The sequence below is a fragment of the Nycticebus coucang genome, chromosome 11, assembly GCF_027406575.1.
Source record: "Nycticebus coucang isolate mNycCou1 chromosome 11, mNycCou1.pri, whole genome shotgun sequence".
NCBI lineage: Eukaryota > Metazoa > Chordata > Mammalia > Primates > Lorisidae > Nycticebus > Nycticebus coucang.
In genome coordinates this window covers 95,255,856-95,278,019 of record NC_069790.1, presented here as the reverse complement: position 1 = coordinate 95,278,019, position 22,164 = coordinate 95,255,856, and the positions used below count along the sequence as shown (strand labels likewise).

Genomic DNA, 22,164 nt, shown 5'->3' with positions numbered 1-22,164 from the left:
GTGCTCCCCAGATTGATGAGAGGTGTGAAACAGCTTAGAAAATTAGCATTAACATTTATTAATAGTTATGGAACAAGGAAGGTTTCCACTTGGGTTCTCAAATTTAGGTACCCACAGGAATCACTGGAGAAATTGTTAGAACTATATATGGATATACAATTCCTAGATAATACTCAAATTCGTTGGGTCTGAGATGGACTTTTGGCATTTCTATTTTTGCCAAGCTTGACAGAAAATTCTGATATATCCCAGTTGGAGAACCATTGCTGAAGTTCACTGTTTTGTGAGAGGGTGATCCTTGAGCACATTGGAACTCTTGGTCTATACTTTGTGAGTTAAGTTAGAACAAGCTCTTTTAGTAGAGTATTTCTCTGCCCCTTTGATGTATCAATTTACATTTCATAGCTTTGATAGGGAAGATATACTTGGGAAATATTTCACTCGACAGTGGGGAACCCCAGGATCAGATTTGACTTTTAGGAAGTTTTCAGGGAAAAAATATAGAAGGTGGATTGAGGATTCTGAGAGTTGAGACAAAGAATCAGTGTTAAAGTATGGCCCATAAAGTATGATGAGGGCCTGAATTAAGGCAGCACTGTTGGGAATGCAAGGACAATTAAAATGTCTGCAGAACTTAGTCCTAGTTAGATATAGAGTGGAAGGGAAGGGAATTTCACTTAAGCATTATAATCAGCGCAAAAAGTAGTTGGAAACATACATATCTCATTAGCTGGAAATATGCCTAGATAATAAAACTCTAGTTTGGTGATTGGTTTTCAAGGAGTTGGTAAATCTCAGAAAATCTGTTTTGTCACAATTTTAAAAACCATTTTCTAGAAATTGAGGTTTCATTTAAAGTTATATGTACCACATGAATATATGATATGTACTTTCACATAAATAGTTGTGAAGCTATTTATTAGCTGGTAGTGTTACATTAGAAGAACAATTTTAAAAGGTTATGAACAGGATTATTGGGTCTTATTTTGTGGTTCTGTTACCTTTCATGTAAGTATGATTTATTTTCTATAAAGAGTATATACATGCAGTATTGCTGAGCCGGGGAGTTTATATAGTCCTGAGTAAGAAGTTAAGGACTTGGAAAAATAAAATCTTTTTTTTGTGTGGTTTTTGGCCGGAGCTAGGTTTGAACCCACCACCTCCGGCATATGGGACCTGTGCCCTGCTCCTTGAGCCACAGGCGCCGCCCGGAAAAATAAAATCTTAATAGCCCTCTATATGGGTACCTCTGGTCTAAATGGATTGGGTTGATAATGTTGACTATTACATTTACCTGCCATACTCACCTGGCTTGTTTTTTCGAGACTTAGTGATACTTAAGCCATTTTTATTAAACAACTTTAATCTTAATTTCTTATGAATTTTTATCACTTGTTTTAAATAGTATTATCTATTTATTTTCTTTGTGTTGTTAGTTGTGGGAGGTAGACCCTATGTCTAGGTAGTTGTAGGATAATATTTAGAAATAAACTTATCCTACATCAAGCACACAAAGTAAATTCAGTGTGAGTTTAAAATGACTTGCTTTTCTTCCAGAGGCTTAAGAGATCTGGACCCCCCTGGGTTACTCACAGAGTTAGGCTTTTAGGCCTTTTCTCTGAAGCAGTACACCCCGTAAAGCCTGAGATCCAAGGGCATGCCGCCCTTCCTCAGAGATACAGGCCAGAGGGTTGACATATGTTAACAACATATTGTCAGAGGTCTATAGGTACTCTGCCCTGAAGGAAGGTCACAGTCATTACTTCATACTGAGTAAACGCTTGAAGATATTCAATTCCCCTGTGGCTACTTTCGTTTTTTTGTGATCTCCTTTTTAGCTACCTGCCCAAAAATTAGTCACTGTTCAGAAGAAGAGTTTTACTACAAAGTGATTGTATTGATATGATAACAAAATATTTCCTTTCAAGTTATATTTCCTTTCATGTTAAATTTCAAATAGGTAAAAGAAGATAATGATGAGACTAACAGATAATAGATTAGGTGTGTACATGACTGGAAGAGTATAAAAACTTAAACTTGGAATAAAGAACTTTGCTATATGCCATTCCAAGGTGTATAGTCTGTTTCTTGACATAATAATTACAGGAGCAGTTTACAGCAAAGCTGCTGCTCATTTGCGTCTCCAGTCACACAACAGTAGTCTTCTAGAATTTTCATAACATCTAGCATGCAGATCCATGAATGCTTATTGATTCTAATTGCTCACTTGGTGCTTCCTAAGGACAGTGGTTCTCAACCTTCCTAATGCTGCGACCCTCATGTTGTGGTGACCCCCAACCATAAAATTATTTTCATTGCTACTTTCATAACTGTAATTTTGCTACTGTTATGAATTGTAATGTAAATATCTGATATACAAGATGGTCTTAGGCAACCCCTGTGAAAGGGTCGCTCAACCCCCAAAAGGGAACCGCTGCTTTAGGAGGTCATTCAACATTTCTTACCACTTGATTAGGTTTATCAAACCTTCAGTTTCTAGTGCAGAAGGTATAAGGATGTTAATCTTCATTTATTAGGAAAACAAGGGGTTTAATTCTGTTGTTGAATTAATTTAAGTGGCAGCTGTAGCTGTGTGACAGTATGTTGTTTCTGTTCTATCAGTCTTTTTAGATAGAGATTCTAGATAGTGGAGGGTGGGGAATGTGCTTAGAGGGATCATGGTCTTGAACAATGAAGGCCTGAATAAAGCACTGCTGGTGGGAAGTTAGGACTGGGAAATGTAAGTTCGCCTTGAGTCATGAGGAAAGAGAAGGTTAAAATTTACAGGATTTAGACTATACAAAGATGAGAAGGAACCCTTGTGTAGTATGGAGAAAAAGAAGAGCACAAACGTAGATGTAATACATGGTGGACTATAAACCCAGGAAGAGATTCAGGAGTCCAGCAGGACTGGGTTATAAATTCAGGAGTCCAGCAGAACTGTTTCTGGTTATTCTTAGCTCTGTGGTGGAGGCACATTTCTTAACAAGTATGAGCCTTAATGTCTAAATGTGTAAAATGTTCTTAGTCAGGATTTCAAAGATGACTCAGTGATTATGTAAAGCACTTACGAGTACATGCTACTTTAAAGTGTTCTGGAGGTTTGGAGAAGCAAGTGGAAGACAGTGTTAATATGTTCAGTACTCAGTTTAGATTCCGGTTACTGGCAGGGAGGATTCAGAGTGAAATTTTGAACTCTATATTGTAATATTGTTTTGATTTAAGTGAGTCAATTCTTTTAATTTTGTTTAAAGTCAGTTAATTATACAACATGTAAGTTAAAAGTTAAGGAGCAGCTTGAATAAATCTCTTTAAGGAGTTTCTGAGCAGTCTAGACCTCTCTGGCTACTGACTAAAGAAGAAAGGAGGGTACTGATAAAAGAGTTAGGTGTTCCCGGATTTTAGTCCATGCTCTGCTAGCATTAATTGCAAATTTGTGAGAAAGAATGAACAGAAAATGAGAGGTTGGACAAGATAACTCAATAATTTTTCCAACTTGATGTACCAGCGTTCTAGATGACAGGAGTTCTGTAGCAAAGAAAGAACAACTCTATTGTTAATCCTGGTATACAGGATAAAGTGCTACATACCTCATTGCCGAATATCAAATATGGTCACCTTCAAAGTACTCCACTTGGGAAGCTATGCACCAATACTAGCACCTCATCTACCCTTCACTTCAATTTTGGTACTTTTTTCTGGAATGGCCATCAGAATTGTCATTGTATTACACTTGATGTCCTGAATGTCATCAAAATATCTATCTTTCAATATTTTCTTTATCGTTGGATAAAGAAAAAAGTTATTAGGGGCCTGATCAGGTGAGCAGGGAGAGTATTCCACTACAGTTATTTATTCACCTGCTAAAAATCCCCCTGCAGTGCCATGTGAGCTGGTGCAATGTCATGATGCAAGAGCCATGAGTTACTGGCCAAGATTTTCAATTAAGATTTTCCAGTTTATCAATATTTACTTGGTCTGCTATATTTCTCCCAGTCAGCGGACCATTTTGACACACAATTTGATGAATTTTTACAATGTTCTTAGCAGCTCTACTAGTTACTGGTCTCTCTCACCTCTCTTCATTAATGATGCTTACTCTTCCTTCAGAAAAAATGTTTAATCCATTTGTACACTGCCATTTTCTTCATTGCATTATCCTCATAAACTTGGACTAACGTGCTTGATTTTACTTTCACTCTTGCCAGGCTTAACAAGAAATTTAATGTTTCCTGCTTCAACATTCTTGAATGGCACCCCAAAACATGCAGCAACAATAATGAATGCAACTCAGGAGATACTGCCACACAGCTACACAACACAACTGTAAGACACTGATACACCAAGGTTATGAAACCTTACTGAGTTATTTTTACAAGCTGCTAACATAAGTACATAGTGGCAAGTTGATGAACTTAATGTCAGACCTTGTATGCAAATCTATTTAAATCACTGCAGTGAATTAACACAAGTTTTTTCAAATTTGTATAACCACGTAGAGGTTAGTAACTGAAACAGCAGACTGTTTTGCTTAACTTCAGTATCTAGTATCATGTACTCACTGTTGACAGAATACATGTTTCATTCTGTATTCATTTTCCTGTTATCTAACCCAGGAGTCTATTTCCAGGAGGGTACCAGACAGCAACCCCTTTCGCATAGACACAGTTGTACAAATAGTTTCATTTTTGTGAAGCAACCTAAAAGGAAAGATGGGATAAACTAATAAATGGGTAGAACAAAAAGGATACACAATGCATGGATTGTTGGTTAAAATACATGATAGCAAAAGAAGAAATGTGACTGGGGAGGGGTTAATACCCTCTAGAACCAAGCTTGAATCAAACAAATTGATTTCTTATGGAATCTGCAACTACAGCTCATTCAAAATGGCTTCAATATGATGTGAAGATGGAGATGGCACAAAAGAACTTTGGTGTCCAGTGGAAATGTCTTAACAACTTGACGAGGTTGATAACCTGTAAGACTTTGTGCAAGTAACTTTTCTAAATCTTAGTTTCATCATCATTTTGAAGAACAGTTACTGATAATACAAGTGAAATCTACAGCTGAAAATGCAGGTATTAAGTAGTATCTATTAACTTTAATAGTCTCTCTTCACAAAGTTTCTGTTACTAATAAACCCCTAACCAATGTCAGGGAGTATCATTCAAAATAAGTTACTGCCTTTGGAAACACAATGGAATTAACTGGGGTGGGAAAAATGATCTCCCTAGCAGACTCAGGGTGAGGTACTGGCAGGCAGGCAAAGATCACACAAAGAGTGTGTTCCTGATTTAAAAATTGCTCAAGGTGAATTTTTTAAAGCAAGCTTTTCTGAAATAACTGCCTTTATTTTTCTTAAACTCTGTGAGATTGAAAGAATTTATTCAAAGTGTTCCTTAGGAGCCCACTCAGTGAAATCTCAGAAATAACCCTTAGCTAAGGCCATATTTCCTGGTAAAACTAGGAGCTCCAAGAAGTTTCAGGGACAGAAGAAAATACCTGAAATTAAAATGAATAGCATAAGGAGCAAAAAAAGCCACAGGAAGTGGTACAGACTGAAAGGTCTCACTCATATCAGAGTAACTCCCCAATAACAAAGTATAAGAACGAGAAATGAGAATAGTAAAAGTTTTTTAAAGACTTATGGATGGGAACAACAGGGCAGATTTCCAAGATGATCCCCTATTAGTGTCACATTCAAAAAAGTTTGGCTTTGGCAAGGAGTACTAATAGTCACCTCCTAATAGTACATTTGCTGTCTGATATTTAAACAGTATGTAGAAAGAGTTCTTTAATTTGAAACTTTAGTGTACAAAAGAAATTAAGAGTATAGGTAAAGTAAACGAAACTATAGGTATATGCATACAAACATTTTACATACACATACATGTATTCAGATATGGTTATATTGAACTGTAAGTCAGCCTCCCCATTCCACCCACACACCCACTGTGGATGAAGTGCATTTTAGTTAATCCCAAGGTGTCTTGCTTACCTGTCCTTACTCAAATTATTCTTTTGATTTCCATAGTGGTCTTGTCACTAGACTGTGCAAATCTGAAACCATCTATACCCACAGAGTAGCTTGTTGTCTATAAGAATGTTACTTTACAAATTGGCTATCTTCCTTAACATTACTTTTCTTTTACAATGTCTTCATTAACACAACTTTACTCTTTCCAGGGAGGTAAAGTTCACAACTATTATATGATAATCTTTACCCAACTCTAATCAAGCCCTTAGATTGAAAGACCTGTCTTAAACCAGACATCAAAAACCTCATATATTGCCCAACTTCGTTTGCCCTCCCTCTTCAAAATGCTATTAAAACCTTGTCAAGGTAGAGAGCCTCCTTATTTACCATGTTAAGCCATTTAGGGAGCAAGCATTCAATAATTATGAGCCTTCCTAGATGGGTGACAATTACAGTATATGAGAGAGAGGTGTGTGTGTGTAAAATTGGATCCTTAGAAGTGTTTATATCTATTGCTCATATGGTTGCTGCTCTATACTGTTTTCTCTGTCATTACATTCATACATCGCCCTGTTAACCGTCCTTTAAACTTTGTTTTTAATGCTGTTTCCTCCATGTGCTTCCCTTTTGTTCTGTTGTGCGATAAAAAGTCTCAGAGATGTCGTAGTCTAGAAGACAATTCTGACTATGGCCACAGGCAATAATTCACTGAAGATGATGATAATCCTCCAAAAGAGTCTCGTACAGTAAAATTCTCACATCTGTCCTGGTGGCTGTAGGATAATCTGTGGGGGTGTAGGTGGTTTTGGGTTTGCCCGACCTATTGCTGAGGTCACTTTGGAACTCACTATGAGAAAAACGGTGAGCCAGTATCAGTTTACAGGCAACTTGGCCAATCAGCAGGGTTTGCACCACATACGCTGTTAAGCCTCTACAAACAAGCTGTGTGGCGCTTGAGGTCAAAGAAGCCTGTGTTTTCCATGGAAGAACAATATTCCAAAGTATTGACTGGCTGCCCCTAAGCCTATTGTTCTGCAGTTTCCCATTTCTTACTTTAAGCTTGTAGTTTCCCCATATCCTCAAGTCCTCCAGCTCTCAGAGTTGCTGGGTTTATAGAGGGACCTTTGTGACCTAAGGCATACATCAGCAAAGACCAACATGGAAATGCTCTCAGCCATTTTATGTTCACAGAGGCTCTGATTTTAAATTATAAAATATGGAACACTAAAGACATTCTGTGGTTTTAAAAGCACGAAGAATCATTTTAGACATATAACAAAACATCTAAAACAAACAATTTTAATATAAAGCAGTAACAAAAGTTGGTGTCATCGTTGAGCTAACTTTACAGAATGGTATGGGATACTGATTTTTTAAAGTGAAACAAAAAAGGTAATATATACAATGAACATTTTCCTTGTATTTTGTCTCATGCTTAGTTTTTTAAAACTTTTCTTTGAAGGTTAGCGTCTCTAACAATCTGAAATGGTATAAGTAAGAAGCCATAATGAAAATATACAAGAATCATATTGAGAAAAACAGGTAATAGCTGCATTTTCTATTACGATTTTATAACCGCTCATTTGTATTTTGCATCATTTTTCCTAAGAAAAATGGGAAACAGTTTCAAAAAAAAAAACTCCAGAAGCAAGAGAAAATTTTTAGTAGTTTAATCTACTTCACCGAGACCACACTGAGGACACTGGTGACCCCAATTTTTTTATTGTATACGCCTATTTAAAGGTTGGGCATGTTTCTCATATATGTATGTGGCCAGGTGTGTGTCTCCTATCATACTGAGACATAAGTGTAAGGTACACAAAATAGAAATATTTCTTTTTGAGACGGAGTCTCAAGCCTGCGTAGAGTGCCGTGGTGTCACAGGTCATAGTGATACCGGAGTTTCAGGTTCTTGGTCTCAGTGATTTGAAGAATAAATGCACGGACCACGTGCATTTAAGCTTGTAGTTTCCCCATATCCCCACGGATCCGGTGGTAAGACAGAATTTATTTACAGAAAAGAATACGTTTACACTAAAGCTGCCGGAGAGAAAACCCAGGTCAGAGAGAAAAGCTCTCTCTGTCTCTCTCTCTCCATCTAGGGGTATCTGTAGGTGCACGGGTTCCTTGGCCAGGAAATGAATGGACACAGTCTCTCCTGGGGTGAGGTGAATGGTATTAATGAATAGACACAGTCCATTCATGGAATTGAGGCCTAGGAAACTTACATGAAATTGACCTAGGTATAGGAAATGGGAGTTCCTTATTCAGTCCTAAGTGCAAAGGGAAGGAGACACCAAGGCGCAGGTGTCTCCCCAGCAGCTGTTCTGCCCCTTTGGCTACTGGAACCTCCAGTGGGGATGGGAGGCCCCCGGCCCTTGCCTCCCCTTCTGCTGGCTGGTTCCTCTGCGGGCTGCCACGGCACCAAAACAGCCAAGGCGAGGCGGCAGACCTGATTCCATTCTGTTATTTTGTTACATTTTATTGCTTAAAAAAAAAAAAAAAAAAGGTTCTGCTTGCCTCCCTGCCTATTGCGTGGTGTTTTAAGTGTACCTGGTTTGTTAGAATTAATAGTGTTGTGTAGAAAGTCACAACCCTCAAGACAACAACCCTTGTGACTATGTGAAGGTGGTTTTCATACCATCTGTGTATGAATGAAATGCTAAAGAACAAGCTTGACTCCATTTTACTATTTAATCCCTTCTACCTTCAAAACTAGTTCCTCTTGTTTGTCCTCCTATTGTGTAACTGTAAATGCATTTGCTTGCGATTATGGCCCTAGTGATTATAGCTTTTTATGATCATGCCTTTTAGGACCCTTACCTGTAAGTTCCCCTGCCTTCTTTCCCCCCCTAGGACATTGTGGTTTGTACCTATTTTGTAAAGAAGAAAAATCACTGATCACTCATGCGATCATAGCATTATGTAAAATAACTAACTGCCCTACTCGTGATTCTCCCTATCCCTACTGTTTTGCTTCTGTAATAACTTTTGCTTGCCCCTGGAAAAGTTTTGCCCTATAGAAACCAAAGCTTACAGACAATTCAGGGCTGCCCTCAGAAACCCCATGTTGGGACACTGAGGCAGTCCCCGGCTGGCTCTTCAATAAAAGGACTCCTCTTTAAATTCGACTTGTCTGGTGGTGAGGTCTTTGAGAGACTCCTGGACATAATACAAATAAACCTCTTTTATGTATAAATTACCCAGCCTCAGGTCTTTCCTTTATAGCAACGCCAAATGTACTAACGTGCCAAGACATGAATTTGGGGGCGAGAAGGAAAGAGGGAGATAATGTGTTTAATTTACCTAAGGCTCTTCTAATTCCAAGACAGTTTAAATTGGAGCCAGTGATGGCTCCCAGCACCAAAATCCTGAACCCCTTTCATCCTTTCCCTATACAAGAAAAGGAAGGAAGGAATAAAAAAACGAATGAACGAACAGAAGACGCTCTACATTTCTGAGATGACCTAGTTCTAAGAGAAAAATCAGCGCTGGGGTGTGTGGGTATGAGTAAAGGTCCCGCCCTCCTCATGAGCCCCACCGTAGCCAGAGCAAGGCACTTCCACCTCTCCACACCCCACTCCAACCCAACTGGCCGCAAATCATTTTATAAATTCTGGGGGAATTCGCATCTCTGTCTTAGTGCCCTGAGTAACCCGAGGCCAGAAAGAGACTGAAAAAGTGCTTGTGCCCCAGGCAGCAGTTCAGATGGAGGTTAATGCTGGGCGGGGCAGGCAGGGACTTCAATCCTGTGCCTAGGACAAAGCTGGCCTTGCATAACAACTTTAAATACTGGGCGCTACTTTTGGGGCTGGGCCCGGTCTCCAGCTGGTAGCACTCTGCCGTTCGTCCCTGCCAGCCAGGCCCTCGCTTGCGCGGTACAGGGAAATCCCACGCGGCTGGAGCCCCTTGGAGCTGAGCGCGCGAAGGGGAGACTGAAGCAGGGCCAGACCTTACCAAGCAGACCCCAGCGGGAGCTGGGTGGGGGTGGGGCCAGTGAAGGCGGGAGAAGTCAACCTTGGAAGAGAGGGATCTGCGGAGGGCAAGGGGAACGGCGGCGGCCGCTCGCTTTACGCTTCCAGAGGCGCAGGGCTGAGCGGCGAAGGGGATGCGACTTGTGTCAGGTTGTACGCTGCTCCCCACCGCCTCCGCGCGCGTTAATCAGTGCAGGGTGAGCATGGGCGCTGGCGGGTCGCTCCTCTCCAGGACCGGAGGGGAGGGTGCCGCGAGGCCACGTTTGGCGAACTCGGAGCCGGGAGGCTCACGCGTCCCCTGAGCGCACCCGCTGCAACAGGACTGCGGCTGGAATGGGCTCCCAGCGAGCCCTCCCGGGGGCAGGTGACAGCCAGGAGACGTTGCAGGACTTGTCTGCTTAACCCTGTAGATGAGACATCACGCAGCCTTTGAGCCCACGGCAGGTGAGGTAGAGACGTGGACACAGAGGGGCGGTTTGGCAAGGCGGCCGCGGGCTGCCCGGAGCCCCCGTCCACTGCTGAAGCGCCGGCCGAGGGTGCCAAGCTACCCTCCTGGATGCGCCTGTACTTCTACGGGATGCACGGGATCACTCTGGACGTGCTGGTGTCCCCAGGTCGGAGCTTCAGATGCTCGGCTTCTCCTCGCCCTACCGCTGCCTCACTCACCCACTTCGCCTGGGAGAAGGTCTACCTGCAGCAGCGGCGCTGGGACTTCGGTTTCCTCCTGTACCTCACGGCTCACGTGGGGCTGCAGACCCTGAGCGACCACGAGGTGCGGCTCAGCCTGGGCGGCGGGCCGGGGACGCATCTGGTGCGGGACCAGCCCCGCAGTACGCGCTGGCGCTCTGCAGCTCTGCAGCTGCCACGCGATCCCGAAGCGCTTACTGCGCTTGCCGCATGGATGGCAGCGTCCTCGCCACGGCGGACAGTGCCTGGCAGTGACCACCCCGACGTCCAGGGGCACCAGGGAAGGCCTCGGCCCCGGCCCCGGCCCCGCTTTCTTTCCTTCGGAATGCATGGCTTTCTGGATGGGATATTCTTCACCTTCTTCTTTAACGTGCTGGGGCAGGAGGACGGAGCAACCAGCGGACACACGTCGCTCTGGTCCCTCCTGATGTATGGCAGCTGCGGTTAGGTGGTGGGATTGCTGTCCTTCCACCCCCTGGGAGCGCGTGCCCATCTACGTGATCTTCATCTACGTGGGGGAGTTGCCCTGGGACTCCGCACATGCTGGGCTTGTTCCTGGGACTATTCTCACTACCCGCCCAATTTCACCGGCCTCATCACTGTGATGCATTTACCCGGTTGGATCAGAGTAGGGTGAGCAGGGGCGCTGGCGGGTCGCCCCTCTCCCAGGACCCGAGGGGAGGGGCGCGGCGAAAAATGAATGCGATTTATTTTTACACATTTAAAATGGAGTGGGTTCTTTAGTATTCTAATTTTTTACACTTTTCTTACCCTTCCAATGTTTTATTCCACATATTTTTCCTAACAGGAACCCATGTATATAATACAGTACTTTGTAATACTACTCAAAGCATAACTCAACGTACTTAACTGTCAATATTTGGAAACTTTTATAACACAAGCCCAAACAGCAAAACCATTATAGCTTAAAGTCAGAAAACTGTAGTATTTATTCACCTGGTCATAGAGGAGTGATAACTACGAATTATTTTCTATTTACAAGATTTGGCGAAATTTTCTGATTTAATGATTTGTTTACTTTCTTTTTAATCCAGTGTCATTCTAATTCTTCACCATATTTATCAATAACTGCTGAAACTCAAGGTACTGTACTCCTGAAACTACTTAATGTGCATCTAGCACATAAGTAAAAAGAACTTGACAAATATGAAAGTATGTCCTGTGAATAGATTTTTAAATGAGAAATCTTTTCTCGCAACACCAGTGATGCTGTGTTAAGATATTTGATCTCCATCTTGGAAATGATTGCCTTCCGATGTGGTATATAGCCTTAAACAGCAGCTATGATATCTATGAGTTTGTGTTATCTATGACTGTAAATTGTTGTTACTCTGCAGTAATGTAAAATGACTACATGTCCAAGGGCCAAGAACCAAGTAAAATTATATCACCTTCAATAGTGTTCGTATCCTGAGGACTGTCTTCTATATGGAGCTTGAAGCGTGGAAACAGTACCTTTGGGGCGGCGCCTGTGGCTCAAGGAGTAGGGTGCTGGCCCGTATACCTGGGGTGGCGGGTTCAAGCCTTGCCCCAGCCAAAACTGCAAAAAACAAACAAACACACAAATAAAAGAAACAGTACCTTTGAATAAAATGAACCTGAATGTTCCCTTCTTGTTTCTATGACCCCTTTTCCCCAAAGCCAGACATAAAACCTAAAATATTACTTTATCTTTCCCCCATCTTTCTGTGTAAAAATTGGCCATAAAGAAATTATCTAATCTACCTTGTTTGACTATAGCTCATAAGACCCCTAATTCCAGAGAGGGTTCCCCATACCCAAAAGAAAGGAATGAGGCTCAGAGAGACCAGGAGGAATCTAGGCAGGCAGGTCTCCCCCTCAGTTTATTAGCATTAAATTATACCCTTTCATGCAATCATATTTCTACATGGCTGTCTAAGCATAAAAATGGATCAATTTTTCCTGTGTCTTTGGGTCTTCATTCTGAAGGCTGTGGAGTACATGTTAAATAATATTTTTACGTCCCTTTTCTCCAATTAATCTGCCTTTTGTGAGCTGATTTTTTAGCAAACCTTCAGAAGGGACAGGGAAACTTTCCTTTTGGCCCCTACAATTGCTTTGTCACGATACCTATGGTCTCGTTTGTTATGTCTTTTCAAATGATGCTTCTTCATTCACCAAGTCTAAGGAGCTGAGCTTGGAGAGTAATTATAATTCCTTCAGAAAACAAAAATGCACTGGCTGCAGGTATAGTAGATTAAACAGTAGACACCCTACTCAGGTCAGTAGGGTCTCAGCCTGGCCTTTGGCTGTCTGCTCTGGTCAACCTACAGAATATCACCAGGTGATTTTCCTGGTAACTTCCCCTGGCAGACCTAAACAGCTGGACTAAGAAAGTACTCAAGAGGCCAGAGATATCACAGAGACAAGCAGCTAGCCAAGGAAGGGTGAAGGAAGCCACGGATCAGCACACCCATCCAAAAAAAATTGTTGTTACCTTAAGGCAAAAAGTAGCCCCACTTTTCATGGGATTCCCCACAGACATTTATAATATATAGCAGATATTTTTATTGAAATACTATTAATGTCCATGATGAAAATAAAGTGTTTTATAGCATCTCAGATTTAGAACTTCAAATATTTGAATAGTCATTACTAGAGGAAAGTAATATTGAGAAGAAAATGCAAGAAGTTTATATCACATTGTTCTGATTACCCACTAACTTTTAGGAGCAAAAACCAAATTAAATATGCTCTTGTACATTTCTGAAGAACTATTTTAGCCTTAACCTGTCAGTAGAAGCAATGACTGGACAGGAATTAAAAAATAAAGAGTTTCCTGGAATACAACAGATCAAGCACTCAGATTCCAAATACTTTTTTTTTTTATTTTTTTTTTATATTTTTTTTAAAGCAATCTTTTTGTAGAGACAGAGTCTCACTTTATTGCCCTTGGGTAGAGTGCCGTGGCCTCACACAGCTCACAGCAACCTCCAACTCCTGGGCCCAAGCGATTCTTTTGCCTCAGCCTCCCAAGCAGCTGGGACTACAGGCGCCCGCCACAACGCCCGGCTATTTTTTTGGTTGCAGTTTGGCCGGGGCTGGGTTTGAACCCTCCACCCTCGGTATATGGGGCCGGCGCCTTACCGACTGAGCCACAGGAGCCAGAAATCTGTCAGGGGGAGGAGAGAAGAGGACAGGGGGAAAAACCTACCTAAAGGGGACAATGAACACTGTTGGATGATGGGCACACTGACAGGCCTGATTCAAGCATTGTAACAGTTATGCATGTGACAAAAACATTTGTACTCCCTTATTATTTTGAAACTTTAAAAACTCATGTGACTTTACTGTAATGACAATGCTTATTCTACAGGTATCAAAATTGAAGAGTCAATTGTGAAGAAGTCAAAACTTCTTATGGTCAACAATCAAGTTTTAGTATATCTTTTCAATTATCATTTATATTCATTTGTTTCCATTGCTTCAACCTTCAGAGACACCAGACATCTAATGCAACAATCTCATAATTTAACTCCCTTACACCCATTTCTACATAATACAGTCTGTCTAATCTTTCTTTCTTTTTGAGACAGAGTCTTACTTTGTTGCACTTGGCAGAGTGTTCCGTGGTGTCATAGCTCACGGCAACCTCCAACTCCTGGCTCAAGCGATTCTCTTGGCTTAGCCTCCTAAGTAGCTAGGACTACAGGCACCAATGCCAGGCTATTTTTAGAAACAGCTTCTCACTCTGGCCCAGGCTGGTCTCGAACCTGTGAACTCAGGCAATCCACTCACCTCTGCCTCCCAAAGTGCTAGGATTACAGGCATGAGCCACCTGGCCTGACCTTAAATTAATTTTTCTGAAATACTACTACCTTCTTTCCCTGAAAATAAGACATCCTCCGAAAATAAGACCTACTTACAGGAAAGATAAGCCGTCCCCTGAAAATAAGACCTAGCGCATCTTTGGGAGCACACCTTAAAATAAGACACGGTCTTATTTTCAGGGAAACAGGGTAGCATCATACCAAAGGGAAATTAAAGTAGTATTTTATTAAACTTTGTCTTGTATAAAAAGTTTATTTAACATTAATTCTTCATTAAACACCTAAGATTATCAATTATTTCGTTATTAACTCTTGATTTATCCTCCAATTGGAGTAACACAAAGGTAGCCTAATCATTTGGCTTTAAATCAAACACTTCCTAGGCTTGAACAGATTTTTCCTTCAACTTTTCTTTGCCAGAATTATAAATGGTTACAACCTAAAATAGTGAACCCACCATTTCTTTTCATGTCTTCCTTGTCCTTTAAACTTCCCAGCTCCTCTGAAATTGTCATTATATGACAGCTGCATTTGGATCTGTAGCTCTCCTCTTTTTTAATTCATTAATTGAATAATTCCTCAAAGGATTTCAGTTGCCATGTCTTCAGAGTTGTTTTTCTCTTTTCCAGAAAAAGAAAGGTCAGTTTGCCACAGTTAACAGTGGCTGTTTTTCCATGATAAGAAAAAATTCTTTCAGAGCAAAGTTATAGCAAGCTTACTCTCACCAGAAAAATAGTGTATCATACATTCTTTATGTAATGTGTAAGTGAGTATCTCAAAAACTTCCCTCAGTAGCAATGATAGTCATTTCACCACCAATATGTAGACATTTTTTTAGAGCTCCATTAGCTTCTAAGATAAATTTTTTAATGTTTCCCTTTTATTGTAATGATGTAACTAAGTTCTACATCTTCTACTTCTAATCTTGCTTTCCATTGTCGCTGACATTGTTTATAGTTCTAGTTATTATGTCTGTGCCAAGTGAAAAGCCAGTGACTTTAAGGTAGAGCAAGTGAGCTAAGTTTCCACGGTACTTTGCATAAAGAAAAGAAAAGTGATGGGAAAATTGATTTAATACAAAGTACATAGTAATACCCAGAACTGAACCCAGATGAGCTATACTGTACTCATTCTACAGGATGGATTGTCAAATCACTTGATTTCATTTGCATCAAAAATATTTTCTGTTCCCAAATGCAGGAGAACCAACCAACTGTTCAATTAACACTATAATGCTAAATGTATCTTCAAGGGAAGAAAAAACAGCTTTAACGGATTTTCCTAATACCATTAGTAGGTCTATCTGGATGCTCCCTGGTTCCCCCGTTCCCAGTATCAAGAATGAGTATGGGTACCCAGTTGAGCCAGTGATGGAGTGATCACAGACACAGGGCAATCACACACACACAACATTTATTGGAAAGCAAAGTACAACTCAGAGGGACAAACAGGTCATTCTCCCTGAGTGGAGAAAGATCCCAAAGTCTGAGCACATACTCTTTTTTATAGGCTCACTAGGTTTTTCCTACCCTTCTCCTGGCAAAATGGGTTACCTTTTCCTTCTTTTGGGGATATTGACAGGTTGTGGTTATATAACATTACATAAAAGGTCAGGTTATACTTAGTTTAACAGTTTCCTTACCATACATGCCTCCTCCAAGAATCCTTATGAAAACTCCTCCCATTCTCTACTAATTAGCTGGTCAAGTGAGTTAAAGGTCACTTTTAACTCTATTGTATATGACTTAGATACAATAAGTATCTAAGTCATACTGTTCTGTTTTCTTCCCCACAGTCCAGATCTACCTTATATTAAATATGAGGAAGCACTTCTTAGTAGAACTCTTAAGTTTATGTTTATCTATTGAGGTTAGGAACTTTTTCTTAAAAACCTTGTGTAAGTAATGTACTTGTTTATCTTAACAGACTTCAAAGTCTAATTCCAAATAAACTGATGGAAGTATGTATGTATTGAGTAGCCTTTCTGTACCCAAAATAAGTAATTGCATTGTTCATAAATAAATTCTGTATTTAACCAAGCATATGAAGAAACAGGTGAAACTGAAAGAGGGGTCAGGCTGTGGAGGGATGTGTGTACCGTGCTGAGGCAAGATTTATCTTGTGGATGTTGAATGTCAATTAAAACAGAAATGTAAACCATCCATACACAGATATGGTTTTAGAAAGATTATGCTGATTATTGAGGAAAGACAGCAAATGAAAGAGAACAAGGAGGTCACTGCGATAATCCACGTAAGAAATGCGGAGGGCCTGAGTTAAGGGTGTGGCTGAGAAAGGTATTTGCAAAGTAGGCTCTGGAAACGTACTGGATATGGCAAAAGAGGCGAAGGAAGGACGGTGACCTCATGAAACGCCGCATGCTCTGCAGCTTTTCCTTCTTTCCATTCTCTTTTCTTTTAATTTTTTACATTTTTACCTAACATTTTTTGTCTTACAACATACTAGTGTTATAGCTGGAATCTCTCCCTCTGCAGAGTCCTTGGTCTCAGAAATTCAAAGAATGAACCCAGGGACCAAGCAAATAAGTCAAAGTGTTACCAGAATTTCTTTCTTCAGTAAGTCCTTGGTCTCCAGATCCATGGACCACAGATCAGTGGTAAGATAGGAACGCAGAAAAAGTACCAGAGCTCCTGGCAGAAGGAAAGACGCAAGTCAGAAAATCTCCACCTGGATCCTTTGTCTAGGGCAGCAATTCTCAACCTTGGGTCGTGATCCATAGGAACTATATCAAAGGGTCACGGCATTAGGAAGATTGAGAACCACTGGTCTAGGGGTATATATATCACAAGGGCCCTATTAGTTACATTTGGCCAAGACTTGGTAACGAATGAATGAATACAGTCCCTTCTGCTAGGGGCAAAATGAATGAGCACATTAATGAATGGATACAGTCCCTTCATGACATTGTCCAGTCCTAGGAAATTTACATGAAATTTCCCAGGCCTAGGAAATGGGGGTCCCTGTTCAGCCCTGTATGGGGAACCCTGTATCACTCCTAGGCCTGTGAAATGCTCACAGGGGAGTAGTGCAGCTCCAGGAGGGCTGTCTAGGTCCAAGGGTGGTTCTGGGGTTGGAACAGGCAGCAGCACAGGCTGTGCTGTTTGCCTTCAACTTTCTAGGGACCCAGGCTTCGGCTGTACTCACCCCTCTCGTTGGCACTTGGTTCTCCAGCCCTCACCTACCTGCAGCCTGCTACACCAACATCCCCTGGGAGGCGATGCAGAAAGCCTGCCAGGTCCTCCCAGGAGACCCGGTGCAGCCAGAGCTGGGGCACCACCTGCCCTGCATCAATGGGACAGATTTTATTGACAGATGAGGTACAAAAAAAGACAGCCTTTGGCACCCCAAAGGGAGTTTCTGACTGCAGCACCCGTGGGCTTTCTGTCTAGGGGTTTATAGACTGCTTTTCTTACCCTGTGGGCACGGGGTCCTTGGAGATGAAATGTCACAACCATTTGGTGGCAGGGCTTGAAGGCAGTAGTTAGTTTTAAAACTGTCCTTGTATAGGCATATAGTCTCAGGGCGTGTGCTCTGCTCCATGAGTGGCACGTCAGGTGGGATGCTGGTCAGACTGGCTTTTGGACCTGCTTAGGCCCAGGGAACATGGTTGAGCTTGTTTAGGCCTAGAAAATGGGGGTCTCTGTCCAGCTCGGGGGCGGGGGTAGGCCTGTATCAGTGTCAAAACTTCACATGGCTTTTCTGTATCTACAGTACCAAAAATATGTGTACACATATAAAGAAAGGGAAAAAAACTATTAAAATGTAGTACATTTGACTTCTGCAATTACAAGAGATTAAAGATAAAATATACAAGATAACAGACATTGTTGGTATATATTGAGTATTACAATATATACTCTTTGTATACACATTAGCTAGATTGCATTATTTACTTTTCTTGTATTTTAATAAACATTCACTTTGCTATCCTGGTTTGGCCCTTTTTGAAAAAGTGCTTTTGTATATATCCTGTGATATTTAAAGACCAAAGGTCCCCGAAGACCTTCTAAGGTACTGGTTCAGGGTGAGGTGCAGGTGGAGATGGTGTCTATGAAGGGAAAACAAGAACACTTGGGTCTCCTGAGATACAAACCTGCTTCCTGGAGGGAGTCTGGGGATGCCCAGGGGGCTTTCTTTGACTCATCCCTGGGAAAATGCTGCTCTGCAAAGACTGTTTTAATGAACACCACAATCCCAATGTTTTAACACCAATTTAGAGAGGAATTGAGAAGCACAAAGCAACTATTGGCAAGTACAACTTAAGTGGCTTTACAAGTAATATAAACAAAAAGCAGGTCTGGGCAATTTTAGTCTGTTTCTAGAAGGAAATAACAAATTTTAAAAATCAGTGCAGTCCAGTTCCAGGACCTGGGGGAAGAAAATAAGCACAAGCAGCACGCCTGAGCAAGGCACGCAGATTATTTATTCCCCACCCTCTCTTATCTTTCTTGAGGCTACTGAGGGCTGAGATTGGACGCTAAGAAAGGGGCTTCCAGATGGGATGGGAGGAAAATCTAGCCTGCAGAACCAGGAAGTCTGGAGGGCCCATGAGACAATGGAAAGGGACAACGAATAACCAAGGAGACACAGAGAAGCCAAAGAAAAGACTTGCAACCAATTTCAAGCAGAGAGGGTATTTATACCCCTGCAGGCCTCTGCATCTCCCTCTCACCTTTTCATCCTGTGAGGGACCTATTTCCAACTCTCTTTGGAAGTGCCCTAAACTTTCTCTTGGTTCTTCCTAAATAAAATTTCTCTTTGTTATGCTGAAACTTGTGTTGGTTATTTTTGCTCTTTATTCCTGCTGGCTGTACATCTCCAATTTTATTTTCTGTTTTCATTCATTTTTGTTTTCAATTACCACTAGGCCTCCGTTGAAATTTCTAGCTCACTCAAGTAATCAAATCAGGTTAATGGGGTCCAGAGAACTGGGACCCCCTGATCTCCAACAAAAGTTAGCTTTCAAGGTGTGTGTTTTTAGCAAGCAAAGTAAGACAGTCCCCCTAATTGCATCTTTCAGGAAAGTGCTGTGATCAGACCTAAGTTAAAGACACTTTTCTAGGAGGGACAGACATACTGCATAACGTCCCAGATCTAAGGGCTAAGAATCCCACAGAGACTCCTTTTCTTTTCTTTTTCACCCCAGGGAGCAGGTATGTCCTCTTACTCTAGAGCAGTGGTTCTCAACCTTCCTAATGCTGCGGCCCTTAAATACTGTTCCTGTGGGTCATGACCCACAGGTGGAGAACAGCAGAGTCTAGAGCCTGTTACAAACTGGTGCTGCAATTCACCCACCTACATAAGAGTTGGGGCAAGGGAAAACCATGGTGCTTCACATTGTCCAGATAAAAAGTGAAAAGTCAATTTAACCATAGGCTATAGAAGTGCCAAAGGAAGTAGGTAAGCCAATGTGTACACCATGGAGTACTCAGTAGTAATGAAGAATGAAATAAAGTCCTTTGCAGCAATGTGGATGAAACTGTGAAACTGTCCTTACAAATTAATAAAGAAGTAAGAGGCAAGAACTGGGGGAAGAGTTCCAAAACTCTACGAAGGAACAGACCTAGATAAAAATAATGATAATATTTAGTCATTGTCCGTAATTACTACTCTAGAGTCACACAGTGAACTGTCATAAAGATTCTTAGCTTTCTCCATAGATAACACGACTTTAAGGAAAGGGACGTCTTTGTTACCTGCTTTCTCCCCACACCATCTAGGATGACTGCATTTCCTACCCAATGATCTTGGTCACAGTGGCCAACGTTTTCTCATTGCCTGAGAGATATTGACCACACGATAGAGTTGGTTGAATAAACAGAACTATCTATGAATTTCAACTTAAAAACTGTGTTCACTTTTTATTGTTTATCAAGAAAAGGTCTCTTTATTTAATATCTTATGAATTGAAGGAGAAAGATCTCACTGGGAAAATATGAAAGAAAAAAAAATTTTTTTCAGTTAATACAGCAAAATGGTGAGTGGAATATGTTCCTTTAGTTGTATTAATAGTATAGTTCTACACTGAATTCTTAAAAATAAAAAGTCTTTAAAAATTTTAAAAAATCATTAGGGTATTGATATTTGTGATATGATATTTATACACAGATGTATTTGTTTTGATACATGACCCCTTGCTCCTAACTCTCAAAGCCCTTATACCATAAACAGAATGCTCACTTTATGATGGGCAGAAACCCTTCCCTCACCATGGGTCTTAGAAACTTTCTTCCAAGTTGATGACTACTATCTTCAATGAGAGAATAGAAAAAAGCACTTTGAGTTGTGTTTTTCACACTCACAATATTGTTATGGACTGAATTGCGTCCCCTGAAAATTCTTATGTTGAACTTCTTAAACCCCAGTACCTTAGAATGTAAATTTAGTGGGAGACAGGATCTTTGCAGAGGTAATTGAGTTAAAATGGAGTCTTTAATGTGGGTCCTATAAGACTGGTATCCTATAAGAAGACAACTGGGGAGCAATCTAAGATGGCAGCTGAGTAACTTCCTTGCAACTGGGCATGGTGAGTCTGGGGAGAGAAGACTCCAGGCATCTCTGGCTGGTGGGATCTGCCCATAAACATCCCTTTGAGGACACAGGGAGTCAGCAAGAGTCTTCTGGATCCTCTGAAGAGAACAAAAGCAGTGGAAAACTGGCAAGTGGTTGTGTGTGTTCATTTGGTCTAATCTCACTGGCAACTGTAAGTATATAGCAGCAGTGAGATTGCAAACTGGAAAGGCCTTCCCTGTGAGCTCTTTGGGGTTTTTTGGACTTGGCACTCAGTTGGGAGAACCTGGGCAAGAGTACAAAGGAGTTTAAGTGTTGTCTAGGGCCCCAGACTGAGCCACTGAGCCAGACAAAGCTAACTGTGTTCTGCTGTGGGCTGCAGGGAGCCATTGTGGGAGAATTTCCCCGGCAAGCTCTGCCCTCAGTGTTGCAGAGCAAGGATCAGGCAGGAGCGAGTAATCTAGTGACTGAGCAGCGTAAAGGCAGGGACTGAGATGCCCTACACCTTTAGGCCTCAGGGGCATAGAGTAAGACAGGTTTTGGTACACTGGGTAAATGGATAACAACTTCAGGAGTGATCCCAGTGACAAGTGCTTTCCTGTGAAAACTTCTTGGCCAAGGTTAGCAGTTTAAAGTGCCTTTTAAGTGGGCGAAGGAGAGATTTAGGTTCTCCACATTGTGGGGTTTGAGAAATCAGCAGAGGCCTCCAGTCTCCATCTCGTACAGGCATATCAGCATTGTGATTAACATCTCATACCCCAGAGGATCACCTGTTGCTCAGACAATATTCAGCAAGATATATATATACTGCTTTGTTTTTTGTTTTGTTTTTCTTTTTGTTTGTTTTGTTTTTTAATTTCAACATTTTCTCTATAGATTTTTCTTTTTTGTTTCTTCCTTTTCTTTCTTCATTTTTCTACTTTAAATATAATTTCCCATTGTTGCCCTTTTCAACAATTAGAACTTCATTTTTGCTAGTGTTTCTACCCCTATTATTTGGTTTTTCCCCCAATTTTATCCCATAAAGTTTTCTGTTTGCTTGTTTTGGTTTGATTTCTAGCATTTTTGTCTTTCCTCTCTACTTAGTAGAGGTGGGGCACTGTGTCTGAACAGGCTAGCAAAGAGCCACTGACCTCAAGGGGACCACCCAACCTGGGACCCCTAGACGTTGGAGATTTTT

The 22,164-nt window shown here is 41.3% G+C and overlaps 1 protein-coding gene and 1 pseudogene across 1 annotated transcript in view; one reads left to right on the top strand and one right to left on the bottom strand.

Moving 5' to 3' along the window:
- The window catches only part of LOC128598363 (translation initiation factor IF-2-like), a 41,673-nt gene extending 33,231 nt beyond the window's left edge, over positions 1-8,442 (bottom strand). Inside the window, exons 1-2 of the mRNA XM_053608712.1 lie at positions 8,363-8,442; positions 6,740-6,827 (exon numbers count right to left, since the gene is read on the bottom strand). Coding sequence (XP_053464687.1) covers positions 6,740-6,827; positions 8,363-8,442 — 168 coding nt within the window. The remainder of the gene's footprint in view (positions 1-6,739; positions 6,828-8,362) is intronic.
- A 341-nt stretch (positions 8,443-8,783) lies between these two features.
- On the top strand, positions 8,784-17,790 carry LOC128598362 (transmembrane protein 229A-like; annotated as a pseudogene).
- Positions 17,791-22,164: the final 4,374 nt, after the last annotated feature.